The sequence below is a fragment of the Mauremys reevesii genome, linkage group 4, assembly GCF_016161935.1.
Source record: "Mauremys reevesii isolate NIE-2019 linkage group 4, ASM1616193v1, whole genome shotgun sequence".
Lineage (NCBI taxonomy): Eukaryota > Metazoa > Chordata > Testudines > Geoemydidae > Mauremys > Mauremys reevesii.
The window spans coordinates 149,802,543-149,825,970 of NC_052626.1; the positions used below are offsets into that span (position 1 = coordinate 149,802,543).

A 23,428-nucleotide genomic window follows, 5' to 3' on the forward strand; every position below is an offset into this window, starting at 1 on the left:
CTCCCTCTCTCCCCCCCGCCCATTTGCACCCCTCAATGTTTCTACCCACCCCACTCCGTGTCTCTGCCCAAGGATTAGGTTTAGCTGATGCTGGGATTAGACCCAGGACTCCCAGGAGGGGATGAGCCAGCCGAGATTGGCAGCCCCCCGGCAGCGCCATGAGGCAGGACCCACACCCTAGCGGCAGCACAGCGCCCCCCACAGCGCCAACACCCCAAACCCTTCCTGCACCTGGGTGAGCTCTTCCTTCCCACCCCCCAGACAGCCAAGCCCCTGGCAGGAGAACAAAGGGGCTCAGAGACGTTCCCGTCACGCTTCCAGCCCCCAGATTCCTCCTCCAACTTGCACCCCCACCCTCAAGCAAACGGCCCAGCGCAGCTTTGTCCCCCCAGGGCCGGTCACGGAGCCGGGAGCCGGGGAAATTTACTGCACCAAGCCAAGAACCACCCAAAGGCAATATCACCCGGCGGGGTTCAGAGCTGGGGAGGGGCCGAATCAGCCGGGAGATCTTAACCCGTTGGGGGGGCTGCGGGTCGGGAGTGAGAGGCACCAGCAGAGCTGGCGGGGGCAGGGCTGGGCTAGCAGGGGCTGCGGGTCGGGAGTGAGGGGCACCAGCAGAGCTGGGGGGGGGCAGGGCTGGGCTGGCAGGGGCTGCAGGTCGGGAGTGAGGGGCACCGGCAGAGCTGGGGGTGGTGGGGCAGGGCTGGGCTGGCAGGGGCTGCAGGTCGGGAGTGAGGGGCACCGGCAGAGCGGGGGAGCAGGGCTGGGCTAGCAGGGGCTGCGGGTCGGAAGTGAGGGGCACCGGCAGAGCTGGGCGGGGGCAGGGCTGGGCTGGCAGGGGCTGCGGGTCGGGAGTGAGGGGCACCGGCCGGGCGGGGGTGGGCTGGGCTGGGCTAGCAGTGAGGGGCACCAGCAGAGCTGGGCCGGCAGGAGCTGCGGGTGGGGAGGGGCTCCGGCAGAGCTGGGGGCAGGGCTGGGCTAGCAGTGAGGGGCACCGGCAGGGCTGGGCCAGCAGGGGCTGCGGGTGGGAGGGGGCTCCGGCAGGGCTGGGCCGGCAGGGGCTGCGGGTGGGGAGGGCTCCGCAGAGCTGGGGGCAGGGCTGGGCTAGCAGTGAGGGGCACCGGCAGGGCTGGGCCGGCAGGGGCTGCGGTGGGAGGGGGCTCCGGCAGGGCTGGGCCGGCACGGGCTGCGGGTGGGGAGGGGGCTCCGGCACAGCCGGGGGGGCCCAGCCCTCGGCAGGACAGCCAGCCGGCCGGCGGCCAGGGCTCTGTTGCCAGACAGGGCGCGGTGGCGGAGCCGCCGGCCAAGGGACACTTCCTCTCCCTTCAGCACATTGCCCCCCCCCCCAGCCCCCCCGGTTCCTGAATCCTGGATGGGCCCGATCCATCCTTCCAGACAGCAGAGATGTGGGAACGGGCTGGATCAGGACTCCTGGGTTCGCGGGGAGGGGAGTGGGGTCTGGTGGGTTACAGCGGGAGGGCTGGGAGCCAGGACTCCTGGGTTCTCTCCAGCTGCCACGCCCCGTATCCTCACCGTGTAAAATACTGCAGGGCAGTGTTTCAAAGGAGGGCCTGTGAATCATGGGGCAGGGGGTCACCTGGGGTCACCCCCCCTTGGGCTCCCCCCTCACAGACAGCCAGAGAGGCTGATGGGAAAGGCAAATAGTGGCTGGGTGGGGAGAATTTGGCAGGGGGCCGTGATGTCTGGGGCAGGGGGTCAGTTGGGGAATAGGAAGGGGGGGGTCAGGGGGCAGACGGGAGGAATGTGTCAGGAGAAGGAAAGAAAGAGAGAACAGTGTGATAAGAAGGTGGAGGCAGGGTGGGGAGCCAGGACTCCTGGGTTCTCTCCCCAGCTCTGGGAGGGGAGTGGGGTCTAGTGGGTTAGAGGAATGGCGGCTGGGAGCCAGGACTCCTGGGGTTCTCTCCCCAGCTCTGGGAGGGGAGTGGGGTCTAGTGGTTAGAGCAGGGGGGGCTGGGAGCCAGGACTCCTGGGTTCTCTCCCCAGCTCTGGGAGGGGAGTGGGGTCTAGTGGTTAGAGCAGGGGGGGCTGGGAGCCAGGACTCCTGGGTTCTCTCCCCAGCTCTGGGAGGGGAGTGGGGTCTAGTGGGTTAGAGGAATGGGGGCTGGGAGCCAGGACTCCTGGGTTCTCTCCCCGGCTCCAGGAGGGGAGTGGGGTCTAGTGGTTAGAGCAGGGGGGGCTGGGAGCCAGGACTCCTGGGTTCTCTCCCCAGCTCTGAGAGGGGAGTGGGGTCTAGTGGTCTAGAGGCATGGGGGCTGGGAGCCAGGACTCCTGGGTTCTCTCCCCGGCTCTGGGAGGGGAGTGGGGTCTAGTGGGTTAGAGCAGGGGGGGCTGGGAGCCAGGACTCCTGGGTCCCTCAGTCTCAGCCTGTTCCCCTCATCCCCAGCTCCCGGGCTCCGGGCAGGTCTCCAGAGTCAGTTTCCAGCTTGTGTGTGCTGGGGAGAAAAGGGGCAGACACGGCCCCCGGTGGCAGGACAGCGCCGCTGGGCTCTGCCGGGCCCAGGGGGCGGGGGGGAGTGGGGCATTCGCCCCCTCGCCCAGGTAGGGAGGCTCTGCTCTCAGTCCCGCCGTCCCCCTCCCTATGTGACATTCCCTGGCAGCTCCACGTCTGACCCCCATAGCGCCCCCCGCCCCGATCCCACAGAGGTGGGGAATGGATCTTGCACCTGAAATGTGCCGGGGCAGGGTGAGAGCCCCAAAGATCTACCCAGCAGGCACCGTGCCCCCAGGGGTCCCTGCCCCATAGCCCAGCCTGGAGCTAGGGGGCGCCGTGCCCCCAGGGGTCCCTGCCCCATATCCCAGCCTGGTGCTAGGGGGCGCGTGCCCCCAGGGGTCCCTGCCCCATATCCCAGCCTGGTGCTAGGGGGCGCGTGCCCCCAGGGGTCCCTGCCCCATATCCCAGCCTGGTGCTAGGGGGCGCCATGCCCCCAGGGGTCCCTGCCCCATATCCCAGCCTGGTGCTAGGGGGCGCCGTGCCCCCAGGGGTCCCTGCCCCATATCCCAGACTGGTGCTAGGGGGCGCCGTGCTATACATGGTCCCTCCAGCAGGGGGCAGTGCAGCTCACGTACACACCAATTCTCCCCTTGCCTCTTCCATTTCCCCCCATCCTAACAGAGGTCCCCGCATAGGGCAGGATCTGGGGATCGGTCCCCCCGACACACGATCCCCCCACGCCTCCAGACTCTCCAGACACAGCCGGGTCGGGCTCACTGCTGAGCCGGCTGGAGGGCTGTTTGCCGACCGCAGGGAGCCGTGTTTTACCAGCCGGGCCGGGGGCCCAGCGTTTACCTTGGCTGGTGACAACAGACAGAGCGAATTACCCTGCGGCTTTACGGCTTCCGCAGTGGGGCGCGCGCCGGCGCTAGCTTCCAGCACGGCCGCCGGCCGCCAGGGCACTGCTGGGAGGAAGCCCACAGCACCGCAGGCCCTGAACAACTCTGTATAGCAAGAGGCTGAGGCCAGCCCAGCCCTGCCCCCCCAGCTCTGCCGGTGCCCCTCAATCCCGACCCGCAGCCCCTGCCAGCCCAGCTCTGCCCCCCCCCCAGCTCTGCCGGTGCCCCTCACTCCCGACCCGCAGCCCCTGCCAGCCCAGCCCTGCCCCCCCCCAGCTCTGCCAGTGCCCCTCACTCCCAACCCGCAGCCCCTGCTAGCCCAGCTCTGCCGGTGCCCCTCACTCCCGACCCGCAGCCCCTGCCAGCCCAGCCCTGCCCCCCCAGCTCTGCCGGTGCCCCTCACTCCCGACCCGCAGCCCCCGCCAGCCCAGCCCTGCCCCCCAGCTCTGCCGGTGCCCCTCACTCCCGACCCGCAGCCCCTGCCAGCCCAGCCCTGCCCCCCCCAGCTCTGCCGGTGCCCCTCACTCCCGACCCGCAGCCCCTGCCAGCCCAGCCCTGCCTCCCAGCTCTGCGGGTGCCCCTCACTCCCGACCCGCAGCCCCTGCCAGCCCAGCCCAGCCCCCCCCAGCTCGGCCGGTGCCCCTCACACCCGACCCACAGCCCCTGCCAGCCCAGCCCTGCCCCCCAGCACTGCCAGTGGCCCTCACTCCCGCCCCGCAGCCCCTGCCAGCCCAGCCCTGCCGGTGCCCCTCACTCCCGACCCGCAGCCCCTGGCAGCCCAGCCCTGCCCCCCCAGCTCTGCCAGTGCCCCTCACTCCCGACCCGCAGCCCCTGCCAGCCCAGCCCTGCCGGTGCCCCTCACTCCCGACCCGCAGCCCCTGCCAGCCCAGCCCTGCCCCCCCCAGCTCTGCCGGTGCCCCTCACTCCCGACCCGCAGCCCCTGCTAGCCCAGCCCTGCCGGTGCCCCTCACTCCCAGTCCGCAGCCCCACTCCCACACTGCAGAGTCAGAAGTGCGACACAATTACATAATCATACACCCTGTTTTGACAAGCTGCAGTTAACAAAGTTTGGGGGGGGGACGTCCCTAGTGCCACCTCCTGCTTGGGCTGTTGACCTCTGCTCTGTGTGCGCACGTAGCTGCGTTGTGTGATTGTTTGCAACTGTCTGCGTGCCTGTGGGATGTGAGTGTGTGTGTTAGTGTATCCGTGTATGGTGTGTGCACAATGTGGGGTGTATGCAGCAGTGTGTGTTGGGGTATCAGTGTGTGTCTGTCTTTGTGTGGGTGGATGGTGTGTGAGTCTGTGTGGATCAGTGTGTCTCTCTGGCTGTGTCTGCATGTATTGGTGTATGTGTGTGGGGATGGGTGTCTATCAATGGTTGTACCAGTGTGTGTGTGGAACAGGGTGTGGGGGTGTATCAGTATGTGTGTCTATGGGGGTGTATATGTGTGTGTGGATCAGGGTGCGTGTGTGTGGATCTGTAGATCAGTGTGTGATTCAAGGTGTGTAACAGTGTGTACGTCTATATGTGCATCTGTATATATGTGGATATCAGTGTGTGTGTATCACTGCAAGTGTATCAGAAGTGTGTGTGTGTGTATCATTGTGAGTGTATCTCTGTGTGTGTATCACTGCGAGCAATGGAGTGTGTGTGTCTATTGGTGTGCGGCGGGTGTACCACACACATTCCCTTGCCCCCTCCTTGCAGGTGCTCCCCCCCTCCCGGCAGTGGGTCACTGGGGGCGGGGCCGGGGGCGGGGCCAGGGGCAGAGCCGTTCCCTGGAGGGGGTGGGGCCATGGGTATATAGGGGGTCCAGGGCTTGAGGGGGAGCTCACATCGCCATGGGGCTGGGGACCCTGCACGCTGGGCTGCTTTTGCTGCTGCTGTGCCTTGCCAGGGGCAGCCTGCAGGGGGGTGAGCAGGGCAGGGGGGCTGGGGCTTGGGGGGCTGGGCTGGGACAGGATAGTGGTGGGGGCCAGGGCTGCCTCATACAATGGCACTGCCCCTGTGGGGTGCTGCAGGTCCCGGGGGGCAAAGGGGACACTTGGGGTAGCTCTGCGGTTCAGGGGGGGGCTAACCCCTGGCAGTGGGGAGAGAAACTGAGATGGGGTTGAATTAAGGATGAGATTAGATTGATTCCCCTTCCAGAGCTGGGAGAGAACCCAAGAGTCCTGGCTCCCAGCCCCCTCTGCTCTCACCCACTAGACCCCACTCCCCTCCCAGAGCCTGGGAGAGAACCCAGGAGTCCTGGCTCCCAGCCCCCTCAGCTCTAACCCACCAGCCCCCACTCCCCTCCCAGAGCCGGGAGAGAACCCAGGAATCCTGGATTGGTTCACAAAGTCCCAGTTGAGGTGCCACCAGCCACCCTTGTCCTTGCCCAGGACTCCTAGGTTCTACCTGTTGCTCTGGAGTTGCTCCCAGCCCCCCTTCCCATGGGTCCCTGCCCCAAAGCGCCACCATCCTCAGTGCCCACCTCTGCTAGGGACACCAACTCCCCACCCCACTCTTGCAGGGACCCTCAACCCACAGTCCCCTCATATCACCCCTTGGTGTCCCCTGACACCCTGTACCCCAGCGCTTCTCTAGGGATACCCCATCTCTGACAGCTCCCCTGTAACCCCCTCTGTACCCCCCTCCCAGGAGTGAAACCGCAGGCAAACGGAGCCCTAGGGCGTCTCTACCTCCCATCGCTGATCCGGGGTAAGTGGCGCCCCCAGCTGGGCACAGGGGCAGGTGTTCCTGAGCGAGCAGAGCGTGATGTTAGGGGGAAGAGAGGGGGCACCGGGCGTGGATGGAGAGAGAGGGAAGGGGTGGGTATGAGGCTGGATGAAGGATGCAGAGGGGAGCTGAGGGAAAGGGGGCAGGGCTGCCCAGGGGGTCCCTGGCTAGCTGGACCCAGCATTCTCAGGGGAGGGGGGATGGTCTCCCAGCAGGAGAGCGGGGGGGGGGGCACAGGGGGCTGGCTCACCCCATGTGCTATATGGGTTGCAGGTGCAGGGGGAGTTCACCCTGAAGCTGGGCTGGGACCAGCTGGAGCCAAGGCAGGTGGGTGACTCCCAGCCCCTACCCCAGACCCCACTTCCCTTCCACAGCCGGGGAGAGAACCCAGGAGTCCTGGCTCCCAGCCCCCCTGCTCTAACCCACTAGACCCCACTCCCCTGTAGTGAACTGTGATGGTGCGTTTGCTGCAACCTTCAACCCTAGTGTCTGCTCCTTCCTCCCAGGACCATACACTGGCTATGGACCCCAAGGACTGCAGCTGGGACCGGGTGAGCCCTGGGCGTGGGGCGGGTGGGGGGCAGCTAGAGGCAGAAGTTGCTGGGTGCTTTGGGGGCTGCCCATGGTGCTCATGATGTCTGGTCTCAGCTCTTTCCCAAACTGTGCTGGCCGGGAGCAGGGACAGTTGGGTGGTGGGATTCCAGAAGACGTGTCCTCCAGCCTTGAGCCCCCCACCCTGACATCCTTCCAGATCCGTCCCTTCCAGAGGCCTGGCCAGCTCCGTCTGAGAGGGACTGTTCCCCCCGCAGAGATGGAGCCCATCTCGTCCTCTGCTCCTCCCAGCTAATCCCTTTCCTCTCTGTTCCCGGCAGGAGCTCAGAACGGGTTTGGAGTGGCACCAGGTGTACGAGTGAAGCCAGGCAAAGCAGGTGAGTGGAGATCAACTGCCCCACTGAGGACAAAGGCTCCTTTCTCTGCCCACCTTGGCAGGGTGAATCCCTGACCCACTGAGCATAGAAATACTGGAGTTCTCTCTGGGGAGTGTGGCGCTAAAGGAGAATCCCTGTTAGCTCGGAGCAATATAGGGCACCTGACACAAACACACAGTCCTGATCCCCTCCAGCAGTGGGCAGCGCTGTGCACTCTCCCACAAACACGTCTGGCTCTAACCCCTCTCTCCTTTCTGCACAGGCTATGGGGTCCCCGCTGGTTATGGTGCAGGTAGGAGCACCCCCATCTCCCCTTTGCAGTCCTCACTGCCCCGACTCCCAAACCTGGGAGACAAAGGGCTGGGGTTCTGGCGTGTGGGAGAGCTCCCGGCTCTCTCCCACCGGCTGATCAGAATCCAAAGCATGGCAATTTGGTGCAGGCTGGACACAGGGGTCCCGGCTTTCCCCGCAGAGCTGGGGGAGCCTGCGCCCTTGTGCGATCGCACGACTAGAGACATCCCAGGGCATCGCGGATGGGGGGAACCTCGTCCGCCCCTAGACTGCCCCCATCTGGCTGTTGGCGAGGGGACGGCCATAGTGAGCCTCGAGTATGGAGGGGGAAACTGAGGCATGGGGCTGAGGCTTGGCAAGGTATAAAACCCAGGAGTCCTGACATCCAGGACTGCTGAGCCCTGCGCAGACATGAACAGCTTCACAAGCCACCACACAGCAGCGACAGGGCTGTGTCAAGCTTCAGCCTCCCACAGACCCCCCACCTGCCCTGCCCCGTGCACGTCCTGACCCACTCTGAGCTGGGGGCTGCCTCCCTTCCGGGGCCCTGGCATGCAGCGCCGTCCTCCCGAGTGCTGGGACACCCCCACACCCATGCACAGACCCGCCAGGACGTACTCTGCTCACCGCGCCTTGTTCAAAATAGCGCATGGTGCACTCCCCTCGGGCCGAGCCAGCTGGGGACTACAACTCCCAGAATGCTCTGTGGGCTAGGGCCACATGCCCTTGCTGCAGGATGGAGAGAGCGGGGCGGGAATCGGAGCCCGAGGGCTGGGTGCAGAGCGCGGGCACAACATCTGTGTCCACAGCCCAGCTGCCAGCCACAAAAATGGGCCGTGGGTATCCATGGTGCTACCCTTCGGCTAAACCCACTAGACTCCACTCCCCTCCCAGAGATGGGGAGAGAACCCAGGAGTCCTAGCTCCCAGCCCCCGGCTCTAACCCATAAGACCCCACTCCCCTCCCAGCGTCCTCATAGATTCTCATTATCCTTTTTCCAGGATTAGGTGGGTATTCCCAGGGTGCAAAACAAAAGCCAGGTGAGTGTAAACAAAGTGGCTGCGGGTCGGGAGTGAGGGGCACCGGCAGAACTGGGGGCAGGGCTGGGCTGGCAGGGTCGGGAGTGAGGGGCACCGGGAGAGCTGGGGGGGGCAGGGCTGGGCTGGCAGGGGCTGCGGGTCGGGAGTGAGGGGCACCGGCAGAGCTTTTGGGGGCAGGGCTGGGCTAGCAGGGGCTGCAGGTCGGGAGTGAGGGGCACTGGCAGAGCTTTTGGGGGCAGGGCTGGGCTGGCAGGAGCTGCAGGTCGGGAGTGAGGGGCACCGGCAGAGCTCTTGGGGGCAGGACTGGGATAGCAGGCAGCTGTGGGTCAGCACTGAGGGACACCGGCAGAGCTGTGCGGGGAAGGGCTGGCCTAGCAGGGGGCTGTGGGTCAGCACTGAGGGACACCGGCAGAGCTGCGGGGGCAGGGCTGGGCTAGCAGGTAGCTGTGGGTCAAGACTGAGGCCCCCCTGTGTGTCTATTTCAGGGTACTTCCATGCTGCGCTGCCCCTGGGAGGTGAGTCAGACTCCACTGCCCCTTATATTCCCATACTACTCTGCCCCTCCAACTGCCCCTTCTCAGGGAGATCAGTGCCTGGCCCTCCACTACATCCCCCCTCCCCCTCGCACCCTGACCCCTCTGCTTTTCCTCCCCAATAGGCCTCCCTCCCATGCACCCCCCATCAGTGTCCCCTGGGGTGTCTCCATCCCTCTTGATGTGCGCCCCATCCTGTGTCCTCTTCCCCATCCCCCGCCACCTGTTTCTTCACTGTCTCGCTGGAGATCCCACCTCTCACAGCAATGACACCTTGAGGGGAGCCCCTTCCAGCTCCCTGGGGGGAGAGAGGCTCACGGAGCTGGGGGGGGCCCTAAAGGGGTTGAAAGCCCTCCCCCCCGACAGGTCCCAACCCCCTGCTAACCATCCCCCACCATTACTCTATCCCTCTCCGCCCCCGATGATCCCACCCCCAAATGCCAGAGCTCAGTGTGGAGGCCAGATGCTTCAGGGTCTGGGTTGATCTCATTCTGGGTTCTCCTCCCCACAGGTTTTGGGGCAGGACCCAGAGCCGGCAGCTACCCCACAGCTCAACAAGGTAAGGGGCATAAGCTAAGGCCGGGGCTGGAATAGGGAGGAGCTCCCCCTCGCAGCCTGCGCCCTGCCCCACTCCCCACAGCGCCCCCTGCTGGGAGAGGCCGGGACGGGAGCACTGCACCCCAATTTGTGGCTGATCTGGATTCTCTTGGCTCTGTAGGCTACCCTGGAGTAGGCGGTGGGTACCTAGTCAATGGAGCACAGCCTGGCTACGGGAATGGTAAGGGGACCTCAAATTATGGTATATTCCCTTCCCCCACACACCCAGGCTGAGCCTGTCTGATCTCCCATCTCTCTTCTAGGCTACGGTGCAGGGGGGAACAGTCACCCTGGGGCCGGACTCCAGTCAGGATACGGCAACGGTGTGTCCAGTGACAGAGGGATGGGAGTGAGGGGCACTGGCAGAGCGCGGGGGGAGGAGCAGGGCTGGGCTGGCAGGGGCTGCGGGTCGGGAGTGAGGGGCACCGGCAAGCTGGGTGGGGGAGCACAGGGCTGGGATAGCAGGTGCTGCGTGTCGGGAGTGAGGGGCACTGGGAGAGCTGGGGGGGAACCCAGGGCTGGGCTAGCAGGGGGCTGTGGGTCGGGTTGAGGGGCACCGGCAGAGCTGGGGGGAGCCCAGGGCTGGGCTAGCAAGGGCTGCGTGTCGGGAGTGAGGGGCACCAGTGGAGCTGGGGGGGAGCCCAGGGCTGGGCTAGCAGGGGGCTGCGGGTCGGGAGTGAGGGGCACCGGCAGAGCAGGGGGTGGGGAGCCCAGGGCTGGGCTAGCAGGGGGCTGCGGGTCGGGAGTGAGGGGCACCGGCAGAGCAGGGGGTGGGGAGCCCAGGGCTGGGCTAGCAGGGGCTGCGGGTCGGGAGTGAGGGGCACTGGCCAAGCTAACTGCCGTGTATTATCCCATCCCCAGGTGCCCGGGCCGCATACTTGGGGCGTTTCACTGGCCCTGGCACAGATCTCTCAGCTGCTAAATTTGGTGAGTGCTTCTGCCCGGCTCGGGGGGATAGGAAATGGGACCCGTGGCCTTTTGCTCCAATCCGGCCCCAGTGTGGGGAAGTGGCTGGCTCAAGGGGGACATGTCCCCCATCCTGACACCCTGTCTGTGTTGCAGGCCTGGGCCAGCTCCCGTACAATGGGCAGCCCCAACAGGCCATGCCCACGGGTCTAGGGGGAGACTACGGCGCTGGGAAATACGGTAGGTGTGGCTAGGGGCACTGGGCTCATACGGGGGTGGAACTTGTCCAGAGGGTTGTTATAGAGGAGATTGTAGGGGGCAGCCACCCCTCCAGGGGGGTTATTTGGGGCACAGGGGTCTGTGCTAGGCCGCCCAATATCTTAGCCCCCGCACCCTGCACAGAGATGTGGGCTGGGGGGCTGGGATGCCCCCCGCTAACCCTGCCTTGCCTAAACTAACCTTACCTCCCCCACCCCCCAGGAGATCCCGGGCATTTCCCCTATGGCCTTCAGCGCCCCGGCTGGGTGCAGACAGGAAACCGTGCAGCAGCCCTGCTGGGATATCCATTCCCGTCCCTGCCCCCAGTGGATGAAGGCCACCCGGACGCCGGGGTCCCTGCATCCCAGGAAAAGCTTCCTGGGGTCTCAGCACCACTCTCCTTCCCAGCCCTTGGTGGGATCTCCCACTCCCCTGCTGATCTCCCACCACCACTGTGTTTCCTCCTCCAGGTGGCACGGGGCAGCTGATGTACAGGGCACAGCCGGCTGGGCCCAGTGCCCTGGATGGTAAGAAATGCTCAGGGGCTGCCCAGAGAGGTGCCCGCTCTCCTCCCGCGTCTGGACACACGGGTGTCCATCCCCAGGGGCTCAAAGCCCCTTCCCTGTGCTAATTTCCTCCTTCCACCACTGCAGGCAATGGGAACGGAGCAGGATATGCGAACGGAGGGGACCTGCAGGCTAACGGCCTGGCTGCTGGTAAGAGCCCTCCTGACCCAGTATCCCCTCCTGGGACTGGGGTAGCGGGAGCTCCCCCCACAGCCGGCGCTCCTGCCCCACTCCCGTCAGCGCCCCCTGCTGGGAGAGTCTGGGACTGGAGTAGCGGGAGCTCCCCCCACAGCCGGCGCTCCTGCCCCACTCCCGTCAGCGCCCCCTGCTGGGAGAGTCTGGGACTGGAGTAGCAGGAGCTCCCCCCACAGCCGGCGCTCCTGCCCCACTCCCGTCAGCGCCCCCTGCTGGGAGAGTCTGGGACTGGAGTAGCAGGAGCTCCCCCCACAGCCAGCGCTCCTGCCCCACTCCCGTCAGCGCCCCCTGCTGGGAGAGTCTGGGACTGGAGTAGCGGGAGCTCCCCCCACAGCCGGCGCTCCTGCCCCACTCCCGTCAGCGCCCCAGGCTAACCCTTGTCTCTCTTGCAGGGGGATACAGGCCACTCACAGCAGGACAAGCTCCCGGGGGCTATGGACTAACTCCAGCAGCATACGGTAGCAGTATGGGGGGACGGGGGAAGAGTCCACATTGTATCTGAAACCGCTCTTGCGTGTGTGTCCTATGTCCTCTAGTGCTGTCCACAGAGAACGATTCTCCTTTGGGCAGCAGAGACCAGGACAGCCTGTGACCTGTTCTCATCTGCTCTCATCCCCTTTTAGGAGGCAAGGAGGCCAAGTATGGCCTGAATGGCTTTCTGGGGAATGGATACAGAGGTAAGACTAGGGGAAGGCATGTGTATCGGTGGGGTGTGAATCTCGGAGATGGGGGAGAGGTGTGAATCCTGGAGGTGGTTTTCTGGGGGGAGGGTATAGGCTAAAGGAGCCGAATCTCTGCAGTTTGGCTAAGGGCTTGAGGCAGGAAGTGGCTGCAAATGTCACAGCAGTGTGAACTTCAGGGGGGTTATTTCAGGGAAGGGGGCATGCAGCAAGTAAGATATATGATGGTATGTCCCATGCAGAATCTATGCCCTGTTCTCTAGTGAAGGGGGGAGGCAGGAGCTCCGGGAGGGACTGGCCGCCTATCACTCTGTGTGTGGGCATCCCTTAGAGATGCACCAGCCTCCACTCACCCTTGACGATGTGCCGCTCTCTTGAAGCTCTGACCCCATGTCTCTCTTTATTCCAGGTCGCTGCCCTCCTGGGAAGTGCTGAATGCCGGACCTTCACCTGGGGAACTCCACGCCACAGGATGGCACGAGCCGGCTGCTTCTGGTGCTAAGAGAAACAAGAATTTCTCCTGATATAAATTATCATCTTTCTCTTTTTTTCCTCTTTATTTTTAATGGCTAGAGATCTGTCTTTTTAAAGGAAAAACAAATGGTGACTGTCAATTTAACTTGTTTTTGGAAAGCGAGGCTGCAACATTTCTGGTGACCCCTGACTAGGGTGACCAGATAGCAAGTGTGAAAAATTGGGATGGGGGTGAGGGGTAATTGGCACCTATATAAGAAAAAACCCAAATATCCAGACTGTCCCTATAAAATCGGGACATCTGGTCACCCTACCCAACCTCCCTGCCTCTTTGGTCTTGGCCAGTGAGGTGAGAAGGATTTTAAGGGTAGGTCAGTCCAGGAATATGGGATGCACAGAGGGGGTGACTCAGTTGTTAACTCCCCTTCACTGGAGAGGCAGCGAATATTCGTTTGTAGCCAGAGGGTGGGGTGTGGGAGTGTTTGTAATAAAGATCCCGCACAAAGCTGAAGTCTCAAGATCTTTGTACGCCGTCCATGTTACACTGGGGGAAGTTCACACCTCTCCCAGCAATCGGCGCAGGGTCTCGGAAGAGTCAGGCAGACGTTGGTTCTCCTCCAGTCGCGTTTCAAAGCGTCCCTTTGCCATCCTAGCAGCTAGAGTCTTAATTACAAATAAAAATTAAAGCCAAGTCTCTGGAAAACAATGGAGGGTGGGCTGTCCAGGCAACCATGGCTAGTCCTACCTACCCCGGAAAAGGGGAGATGGTGGGTTTTCTCCCCCCCCCCCGAATGAAATGTGGGCCCTTGGTTTTCAGCCCCCCACGTGCAAGCCATCCATGCAGGTTGTCTCCCCACTCCCCAGGCTGCTGGCTTGCCCAGTGGGGGGAACTGGATATGGGACACCCTGGGGAAGTTCTAGATCCCCCCCACCCAAGGGTGGGGGCTAGAGTAGTTATTGGGGCTGCCCCTGTACATGGGGGGGGGCTGCCCCTGTGGAGGGCTGGGGGTTTCCAGGGGGCATTGTCCTGGGAGGCTGCCCCCTCTCTGTGGGGCGGGGGCTGGAGGGCAGAGGGGGCTGCCATTGGGGGGGCTGGGGGTTTCCAGGGGGCATTGTCCTGGGAGGCTGTCCCCTCCCTGTGGGGTGGGGGTTGGAGGGCAGAGGGGGCTGCCATTGGGGGGGGCTGCGCCTGTGAAGGGCTGGGGTTTCAGGGCAGAGGGGCTGCCATTGGGGGGCTGTGCTGTGGAGGGCTGGGGGGGTCAGGGGCAGGCAGAGGGGCTGCCATTGGGGGGGGCTGCGCCTGTGGAGGGCTGGGGGTTTCCAGGGGGCATTGTCCTGGGAGGCTGTCCCCTCCCTGTGGGGTGGGGGTTGGAGGGCAGAGGGGGCTGCCATTGGGCGGGGGCTGTGCCTGTGGAGGGCTGGGGGTTTCCAGGGGGCATTGTCCTGGGAGGCTGTCCCCTCCCTGTGGGGTGGGGGTTGGAGGGCAGAGGGGGCTGCCATGGGGGGGCTGCGCCTGTGGAGGGCTGGGGATTTTCCAGAGGGCATTGTCCTGGGAGGCTGTCCCCTCCCTGTGGGGTGGGGGTTGGAGGGCAGAGGGGGCTGCCATTGGAGGGGCTGCGCCTGAGGGGGCGAGCCAGGGGAGGGGTTGGCCACACTTTGGTTGCCCCAGTGCATTGTGGGCGGGAACGTCACTTGGCCGCGCTCCCCCCGGCAGGGCCGAGCTGGAGTGGGCGTGGCGAACGAGCGGGGAGGCGGGGCCATGCCGGCCTCTCGCCTCTGATTGGCTAACGAGGTGTTGGCGGGAGGCGGTTGGCGGCTCGCGCCGCGCCGGGGGAGATTTTGGCGCCAGGACAAAGCGGCGGTTGGGCTGGCTCGGGGCGCGCGCGCGGGAAAGGGCTGCGGGGGATCCCGTCACATCCGGGTACCTGGAGGGGAGCGAACGCGGCGCCCCCGCCCCGCGGGGACCGGGGAGGAGGTGAGGCCCCAGGGCCCCCCGCTGGCCCCGCCCCCTGCCACACCCCGCCCACGGGCCCCGCTCGCGTCTGCCGGGCCCCGCCCCAATACCCCCCGGACCCCTCCTCCTACGTCAAGCCCCCTCCTCCCCACCCAACCCCCCGGCTGAGCCCCGCCCCATCAACCCCCTGCTGAGCCCCGCCCCATACCCCCACTGGACCCCTATCCCACCCAACCCCTGCCAGCCCCTGCTGAGCCCCTGCCCCAATGCCCCCACTGGACCCCTCCTCCCTACGTCAAGCCCCCTCCCCTCCCCACCCAATCCCTGCCAGCCCCTGCTGAGCCCCACCCCCAATGCCCCCACTGGACCCCTCCTCCCTACATCAAGGCCCCCTCCCCTACACCACCCAAGCCCTGCCAGCCCCTGCTGAGCCCTGCCCCAATACCCCCACTGGACCCCTCCTCCCTACATCAAGCCCCTCCCCTACACCATCCAAGCCCTGCCAGCCCCTGCTGAGCCCCACCCCCAATGCCCCCACTGGACCCCTCCCTCCCTACATCAAGGCCCCCTCCCCTACACCATCCAAGCCCTGCCAGCCCCTGCCAGGCCCTCCCCACACCAGTGCCCCCACCAGACCCTGCCAGTGGCCCCCAAGGCCCCCATAGACCCCCCTCCCAAGGGACCCCCTACTTGATCCCTCTGCCCCACAAGGGGTCACAACATGAACTCTCCCATTCAAGCCAAGGCGGGAGCTGTGCCAGGGTGACCCCAACCCACACTCATTCCAAGGGGTCCTGGCCTGGAGACCCCACCCCCATGCCAACGGGTGCTGACCAGGAAACCACAAACCCCCATCCCCAGCCCCCATGCTGCTGACCCTGGGTGCTGTTTTTCCCTTTCCCTGCAGCACCTCCCTCTGGCAGAGCCCGCCATGCCGCTGCCCCTGGACTGCGCGGGGGCCGAGTCCCAGCTGAGCCGCACGCCCCTGCCGGTGCCTGTGCCGGCCTTCTTCCAGGAGGCCAAGCGCAGCTTCTCGGCGAAGAGGCCAGGCCGCCCGCTCAGCTACACCCTCCCGCCCCGACCGCGCCACAAGGGCACCTTGACTGTCAGCCGGGTCTTCGCCGGCCGCCAACCACAGCCCTGGAGCCAGCCCCGGCCGCGCAGCGTCTCCTTCGGCGGCTCCCACGCCCGGGCGCTGGCCCCCCGCAGCCGCCTCTACGACCCCACCCGCAGAGAGCCCTTCTTCAGCCAGTGCTTCCAGCTGCTGGGCCGGCTGGGGCGTGGCTCCTTCGGGGAGGTGTATAAGGTAAGGGGGAGACACCTGGGGTGGGAGATCCCAGCTGGGGGTGGGGTTTGGGGGATGCCTAGGGTGGGTAGATTAGGGGGATCCCAGCTGGGGGATGAGCATGATTCTCAACCTGAGCCTGTCCCCACTGGTGGCTGATCTGTGTGCAGCAAGGAGGATGAGTATGGAGTTATTCTGTGGGGCAGAGTTGTGAGGAAGGAGGGAATCTGTTGGGGGAGCTGGGTCCTGGCCCTACCCTCCACGTCTGCTCTGTCCCCCACAGGTGCGCAGCAAGGAGGACGGGCGGCTGTACGCAGTGAAGCGCTCGGTGGAGCCATTCCGGGGCGCCGGCGACCGGCAGCGCAAGCTGGCCGAGGTGCGGAAGCACGAGCGGGTGGGGCGCCACCCCAACTGCGTGAGCTTCGTGCGGGCCTGGGAGGAGCGGGGTCAGCTGTACATCCAGACAGAGCTGTGCCCGGCCAGCCTGCTGCAGCACTGCGAGGGGCGCGGGACGCTGCCCGAGGGCCAGGTGCGGGCCTGCCTCTGGGACCTGCTGCAGGCGCTGCGCCACCTGCACGCCTGCGGGCTGCTGCACATGGACGTCAAGCCGGCCAACGTCTTCCTCACCGAGCGCCGTGTCTGCAAGCTGGGCGACTTTGGCCTGGTGCTGGAGTTGGACCGTGGAGACCTGAGTGACGCCCAGGAGGGCGACCCGCGCTACATGGCACCCGAGCTGCTGCGGGGAGAGTACAGTGAGGCGGCTGATGTCTTCAGGTGGGCCCGCTAGAACCACGGATAGAACCCAGGAGTCCTGACTCCCAGCCCGACCCCTCTATCCACTAGACCCATCCCCTGGCTTTCAGTCTGCACACCCCCTTTCTGGACCACCACCCCATCGCTGCCCCATGTGCTCTGAGTCCAGGCACCCTGGCGTGTGGCAGGGAGCAGAGGATTCTGGGAAGCCAGCTCCTGGCTGACCCAGCGTGCGCCTCTCTCTTCCAGCCTTGGCATGACTATCCTGGAAATCGCCTGCAATATGGAGCTGCCCAATGGAGGGGAGGGCTGGCAGCAGCTCCGGCAGGGCTACTTGCCTCCCGAATTCACTGCCGGTAAGTGGGGGTCTCCTGTCCTGGCACAGATGGAGCTGCTGATGGCTACTCAGTGTGCCATGGACCCTACTTCACACAGGGAAACCTGCTGGAATTGGCATTCAGTCTGGTGGTCAGAGCGGGGATGGGGGCTGGGAGGCAGGACTCCTGGGTTCAATCCCAACAGAGTAGTGTCTGTCTAGTGCCGTGATACTGACAAGCAACAAGTGGCTCTTTAATGTGTCTCCTTGCGGCTCTTTGCAGCGCATGATATTAAAACACTGATTTAATTATTAACCAATCAGGATGATTTTTACAATGTTATTAACCGACTGTAGTCGATAAAATAATACTTGATCAATCATTTTGCTGTGAGACTAAGATACAGTAAAATCTCAGTTATGAAAACCAGCGTTACGAACTGATCAGTAAACCACACACCTCATTTGGAACAGGAAGTACAAATCAGGCATCAGCAGAGTTGGGGGCGGGGGGTAAATTCAGTACAGTACTGTGTTAAGTGTAAACGACTTTAAAAAGGGAAAGTAGCAAATTTCTCCGGCATAGTGAAGTTTCAAACTGTATTAAGTCAATGCTCAGTTGTAAACTTTTAAAAGAACAACCATAATGTTTTGTTCAGAATTACGAACAACCTCCGTTCCCTTGGAACTCTGAGGTAGCGGGTGTGTGTATGTAAAAACTAAATATTTCCTTCACACTGTTTAAAAATGAATCTATAATAAATGAAACAACGAATTCACACAACTGTGGCTCTTCAGCATAATGTCGATTCCTAATTTGGCTTCTGAACCACTGAGGTCAGTATCACTGGTCTAGTGCAGTGGCTCTCAGGTTTCCAGACTCCTGTCCCCCTTTCAGGAGTCTGATTTGTATTGCCTAGCCCCAAGGTTCACCTCACTTAAAAATGACTGACTTACAAAATCAGACACAAAAACACAAAAGTGTCACAACACACTGTTACTGAAAAATGGCTGACTTTCTCATTTTACCATATAATTACAAAACAACTCGATTTAAAAAAAAATTAATAGTGGTTAATCGCACTGGTAAAGAATAGTAGAATACCATTTATTTAAATATTTTCTACATTTTCAAATATATTGATTTCAATTACCACACAATACAAAGTGTACAGTGCTCACTTTATATTACTTGTTACACATATTTGCACAGTAAAAAACAAAAGAAATAGTATTTTTCAGTTCACCTAATACAAATAATGTAGTGCAATCTCTTTATCATGAAAGCTGAACTTACAAATGTAGAAATATGTACAAAAAATAACTCCACTCAAAAATAAAACAATGTCAAACTTTAGAGCCTACTCAGTCCTACTTCTTGTTCAGCCCATCACTCAGACAAGTTTGTTTATATTTGTAGGTGATAATGCTGCCTGCTTCTTATTTACAATGTCACCTGAAAGTGAGAACAGGCGTTCACATGGCACTGTTATAGCTGATGTCACAAGATACGTACGTGCCGGATGTGCTAAAGATTCATATGTCTGGTCTTGCTTCAGCCTTCCAGAGGACATGCGTCCATGCTGATGACAGGTTCTGCTCAATAACAATCCAGAGCAGTGCAAACGACACATGTTCCTTTTCGTTATTTGAGTCAGATGCCACCAGAAGAAGGTTGATTTTATTTTATTTTATTTTTTTTTTTTGCGGGTTCAGTTCTGTAGTTTCCACATTAGAGTGTTGCTCTTTTAAGACTTCTGAAAGCATGTTCCACACCTCGTCCCTCTCAGATTTGGAAGGCACTTCAGATTCTTAAACCTTGGGTCAAGTGCTGTAGGTATCTTTAGAAATCTCACATTGGTACCTTCTTTGCATTTTGTCAAATCTGAAGTGAAAGTGTTCTTAAAATGAACAACATGTGCTGTGTCATCTGCGAGTGCTTTAACATGAAATATATGGCAAAATGCGGGTAAAACAAAGCAGGAGACATACAATTCTCCCCCAATTCTCGGTCACAAATTTAATTAATTATTATTATTTTTTAACGAGCGTCATCAGCATGGACACATCCTCTGGAATCGTGGCTGAAGCATGAAGGGGCATACGAATCTTTAGCGCATTTGGCACGTAAATATCTTGCGATGCCAGCTACAACAGTGCCATGCGAATGCTTGTTCTCACTTTCAGGTGACATTGTAAATAAGAAGTGAGCAGCATTATCTCCCGTAAATGTGAACAAACTTGTTTGTCTGAGCGATTGGCTGAACAAGAAGTAGGACTGAGTGGACTTGTAAAAAAAAAAAATCTACATTTGTAAGTTGCACTTTCACAATAAAGAAATTGCACTACAGTACTTGTATGAGGTGAACTGAAAAATGTGATTTCTTTAATCATTTTTACAGTACAAATATTTGTAATAAAAATAATATAAAGTGAGCCCAGTACACTTTGTATTCAGTGTTGAAATCAACATTTGAAAATGTAGAAAAATGTCAAAATTTAATAAATTTCAGTTGGTATTTAAATTATTTAACAGTGCGATTAAAAGCGTGATTAATTTTTTGAGTTACTCGTGTGAGTTAACTGCGATTAATCGACAGCCCTAACTGGAATATCAGTATTGTATTTGCATTTCAGTGTGTAGTATATAGAGCAGAATAAACAAGTCATTGGATGCAATTTTAGTTTGGACAGACTTTGCTAGTGCTTTTTCTGTAGCCTGCCGTAAAACACGGTGACTATCTGGATGAGTTGATGTACCCCCTGGCCCTGGGAGACCTGTGCATACCCCAAGGGGAACGCATACCCCTGGTTGAGAACCACTGGTGCAGTGGTTAAAGAAGGCAGGACTGGAAGTGAAGGGCACTGTGCTGCAGGGAGATGGGGTGGGAGGGGGGCTCAGTAGGGGGCGCTGCTGACACCTCTCCCTGGCCCAGGTCTCTCCTCAGAGCTGCGGGCGCTGTTGGCTGCCATGCTGGACCCCAATCCCCGGCTCCGGCCCTCGGTGGAGGCGCTGCTCAACTCCAGCATCATGCGCAAGACAGAGAAGTGGCGCAAGCTGACACTGCTGGTGCAGGACGGACTCCTGAGAGCTGCCTCCTTGTGCCAGGTGAGTTCTGGGTGGGGGGAGCACATCAGTCCTTACCCGCAGCCCCCAACTCTGCCGGTGCCCCTCACTCCCGACCTGCAGCCCCTGCTAGCCCAGCCCTGCTGCCCCCACAGCTCTGCCGGTGCCCCTCACTCCCGACCCGCAGCCCCTGCTAGCCCAGCCCTGGGCTGCCCTCCCTCCCAGCTCTGCTGGTCCCCCCTCACTCCCTACCTCTAGCCCAGCCCAGGCCTCCCCTCAGCTCTGCTGGTGCCCTTCAGTCTTGTTGGTTGAACTTCTCTTCTCCCTCCCCCGCTCAGGGTGTTGGGAGTTTTGTGCGTTGGCTGTGGGCTGCCCTGTGCCTGCCGGCGCGCTGGCTCTCCAGCTGGCATCGCAGCGTGCCCGTTACCCCGCCCTGCTCCCCGCTACTTGCCACCCTGCTGGATAGCAGCTTCTCCTGGGACGAAGAGGAGGAGGAGGAGGAGGAAGATGGGAGCCTGGGGGAGGATGTGTTCGAGGTATCGGGAGTCTGCGGGCGGCATAACCGGACATGCCCCGGGGAGCTGCTATTGCAGGACAAGTGAGTGGGGGGGGGCGGGGAAGACAACACACTCACATCTGCCCGTGGGCCCCCGTCCCCTCCAGTAGGGGGCAGCACTGCCCAGGTGTGCGCTCACACACAGGGCAGGAAGGGACTTCTGGGGTGCAGGGAAGATATGGAGGTGAATCTAGGACGCGGAGGGGTAGGGACATGGGTGCGGGGGACTGGGAGTGTATGAAGGTGGGGGAACAAAATATGAGATGTGGAGGAGTTGTGAGGGGACGGTATCTGGGACAGGTAGGAATGCAGGAGGAAGCTGGGGTGGGGCACTTGGGGGGGCTAGGAATAAGGGGTAATCCATATGTGGGGCAAGTGGACAAAAAGGGATGCATGGGGGCAGGAGTATGTGGCAGTAATAGGGTGTGGGAGAGAACCCAAGCTTACCTGAGCAAGGGGGTGCATGGAGGTCTCTCTAAGGGATGGGGTACTCCTGGGGTGGCCCCTTGGCGGTTGGGAGGGATGGACATGGTGGTTGGGAGATGGACTCCCCAAGCTTCCTCTGAGGGATGCATGGGAATGCTGGGTCCCAGGGCCTGCCCCTCCTGAACCCACAAGGGCTTCCCCTCACGCCTCTGCTTCCCTGGCAGGCCCCCGAGCTCCCCGCCGCTCAACCTGCGTCCCTCCATGGGCAGCACTTCCACCCCGCGCCACCTCTCTCCACCAGAGACCGGCAGCAGGAGGACGAGGTGAGACACTGGGTGTCAGGCAGGGCTGCAGCCTATCCTGCGGGTCTCTTCCCTTGCTTCCGCACGCTTGAGAACCCAGAAGTTCTGCCTCCCAGCCCCCCCGTTCTAACCCACTCGATCCTACTCACTCCAGTTAGTCTGTCCTTAGCCGAGATCCCTCCCAGAGCTATCGGGGACAATCCTGCCCTGGGTGGGGATGGTCTAGATGGGCCCCCAGGGGGTGTCTCCGTCTCCCACTGCCCTGATCCCACTCTGGTTCCCCCCTCCTAGGTCCTCAGCTGTCCAGGGCAGCCCCAACTTGAGCCGCATTAGCCCGGATTCCCCCCCCAGCAGCCCCGGCTCCCCCAGCGGGGGCAGCCTCCGCCGCACCCTGGCCTTTGAGGAGGACGACGAGCAGCGGGGGGAGAGCGCCCCCCAGGGTGCAGGCCAGCATTGCTCCTTCGAGCCCAGGAACCTCCTGAGCATGTTCGAGGATGCCACGGCGGAGCAGAAGTGACCGGCCTCCGAAGATCAGCTGCCCTCAGCTTGATGGTTCCTGGGGCGGGGAGGGTGAGTGTCCCTCACTGGGGTAATGACCCCACATGCTCCCCGCTGAGGCTACATGGGCCCTCGCCACCCCGACTCTGTTCTCCACACTGCTGGGGGGTGGGGAGAGAGCCCTCCTTCCTTGATGCTGCTTCTGTTGCTGGCGGCGGGGGGCTGCTGGGAGGAGCAGTTGGGGGTTGAATCTCAATGTACCTTTTTTTTTTTTTTTTTTTTAAGCTTTTTAACCTCTTCATGAAATGGTGGGAGGGATACAGGTGCTGCCATCCCCTCCCACTAGAGGTCGCTGGCTCTGCCCCAGGCTAGGACCCACTGGGGTTAGTGGATCTTTTTTTGTTTTTTTTCTGTTTTTAAGGGAAGGCAGCAACTATGAAAAGTGTTAAATAAAAAGTGCTTTGAAATGATCACAAGGCTGAGGGACCGCTCGGGGGGGGGACAGATTGTCAGGGTCGCTCCTGTCTCTGGGGTGTGGGCAGCACTGCCCCTGGCTGGAGGGAGCTGGGATCCCTTGGGTGTGTGGGGTGATCTGTGCCACTCTACCTCCAGCGTGACCACTAGCACCACTAAGTCACTCCCTCCTCAGCAGGGCTGATGAGCTGGGATTTCCTGGGCACCCTACAGACCTTGATGATGTAACACCTCCCAGGGGTGCACAAGGCCTGTCAGCCACCCCATGGGACATGCAGCAGGTGGGGTGTCCTACCACACAAGAAGTGGGAGGGGCCGGCATGTTCCTTTCTCTGCTCTTCTCGTGTTTCTCGCAGGCAGAGGTCTGGGTGTGCTTTGTGGGCTGACTCCCCTACTGCCCCTCCCTCCATAGTAAACTGAGGCACAGGCAAGGGCAATAACTGCGCTCTGAACACACACATTACAGTTAGGACAGAACCCAGGAGTCCTGGCTTCCAGTTCCCCTGCTCTAACCCACTGGACCCCATTCCTCTTCCAGAGCTGGGGCTGAAACCAAAGGGCCTAAAATGAAATTATTGGGTCGGGACCTGCTCTTGGTTCTGTTTGTACAGGGCCTGGCCCAATGGGGTGTGATCAATGACTAAGGGCTGGTGCCACACAGATTATAAGAGGCTGCTCTCTGTCTTCAAAGCTGCCCAATTTTAACCAGTCTGACTTTAAAAACACATCTAGTTAAATCAGTGTAGACACTCTTAATCCACATTAAATTTGGGGCCAGGAATCTGCTTAAAACAAAGCTAGACACTAGGCTTCAATTTGAATTAAGATAGTCTGCACTAGTCTGTCTGTCTAGCTAAGATACTTATCTGGGCCCCATCACCCATGTATCGGACCACCTCACAGTCTCAGTGCTTATCCTCACACACCCCTGCAAGGAGGGAAAATGCTCTTAACTAATTTTAAACCTGGGGAAACTGAGGCACAGCCTAAGGAGTTTGTGGAGGAGTAGGGACTTGGGCCCAGGCCTCTCACATCCTAGGGTAACACTCAAGCCGCTGGGCCATCCTCTAAATTTGTTTCCATAACTGGGGTGACTCTGAATGCAGACAAATCCTCATGGTTAGAGGAGAGGATGGTCAACAGAGAAAAGAATGTTCTTTTAGAGACCTGGGGTTGAGGATGGGGGAGGTAGTGGAAGGCGTGAGGAGCACAGAACAATCCAGTTCTTAATTCTAGTGGGGTGACAGGTAGGGAGGGG

The 23,428-nt window shown here is 61.1% G+C and overlaps 2 protein-coding genes across 4 annotated transcripts; both read left to right on the forward strand.

Moving 5' to 3' along the window:
- The first annotated feature begins 5,193 nt into the window (after nucleotides 1–5,193).
- On the forward strand, nucleotides 5,194–12,672 carry LOC120404126 (glycine-rich cell wall structural protein 1.0-like). The gene is made up of 17 exons (XM_039536125.1): nucleotides 5,194–5,266; nucleotides 5,993–6,052; nucleotides 6,577–6,621; nucleotides 6,943–6,999; nucleotides 7,262–7,291; nucleotides 8,292–8,330; nucleotides 8,816–8,845; nucleotides 9,375–9,422; nucleotides 9,582–9,641; nucleotides 9,724–9,783; nucleotides 10,322–10,387; nucleotides 10,523–10,606; nucleotides 11,095–11,151; nucleotides 11,278–11,340; nucleotides 11,778–11,843; nucleotides 12,009–12,062; nucleotides 12,475–12,672. Exons 1-17 carry the CDS (start codon nucleotides 5,194–5,196, stop codon nucleotides 12,498–12,500), a joined length of 918 nt encoding a protein of 305 aa, XP_039392059.1. The 3' UTR covers nucleotides 12,501–12,672.
- A 1,688-nt stretch (nucleotides 12,673–14,360) lies between these two features.
- On the forward strand, nucleotides 14,361–22,707 carry PKMYT1 (protein kinase, membrane associated tyrosine/threonine 1). 3 transcript variants are annotated; one of them, XR_005597519.1, is made up of 9 exons: nucleotides 14,361–14,514; nucleotides 15,401–15,799; nucleotides 16,062–16,552; nucleotides 16,781–16,887; nucleotides 19,784–19,956; nucleotides 20,253–20,512; nucleotides 21,121–21,219; nucleotides 21,490–21,768; nucleotides 21,982–22,707. XR_005597519.1 is itself a non-coding variant. In XM_039534264.1 (8 exons), exons 2-8 carry the CDS (start codon nucleotides 15,425–15,427, stop codon nucleotides 21,713–21,715), a joined length of 1,731 nt encoding a protein of 576 aa, XP_039390198.1. In that variant the 5' UTR covers nucleotides 14,361–14,514; nucleotides 15,401–15,424; the 3' UTR covers nucleotides 21,716–21,971. The 3 variants fall into 3 exon arrangements, 2 of the variants coding, with proteins under 2 accessions (XP_039390198.1, XP_039390199.1); XM_039534264.1 differs by lacking the exon at nucleotides 21,982–22,707 and having other exon boundaries at nucleotides 21,490–21,971; XM_039534265.1 differs by lacking the exon at nucleotides 21,982–22,707 and having other exon boundaries at nucleotides 14,371–14,460; nucleotides 21,490–21,971.
- Nucleotides 22,708–23,428: the final 721 nt, after the last annotated feature.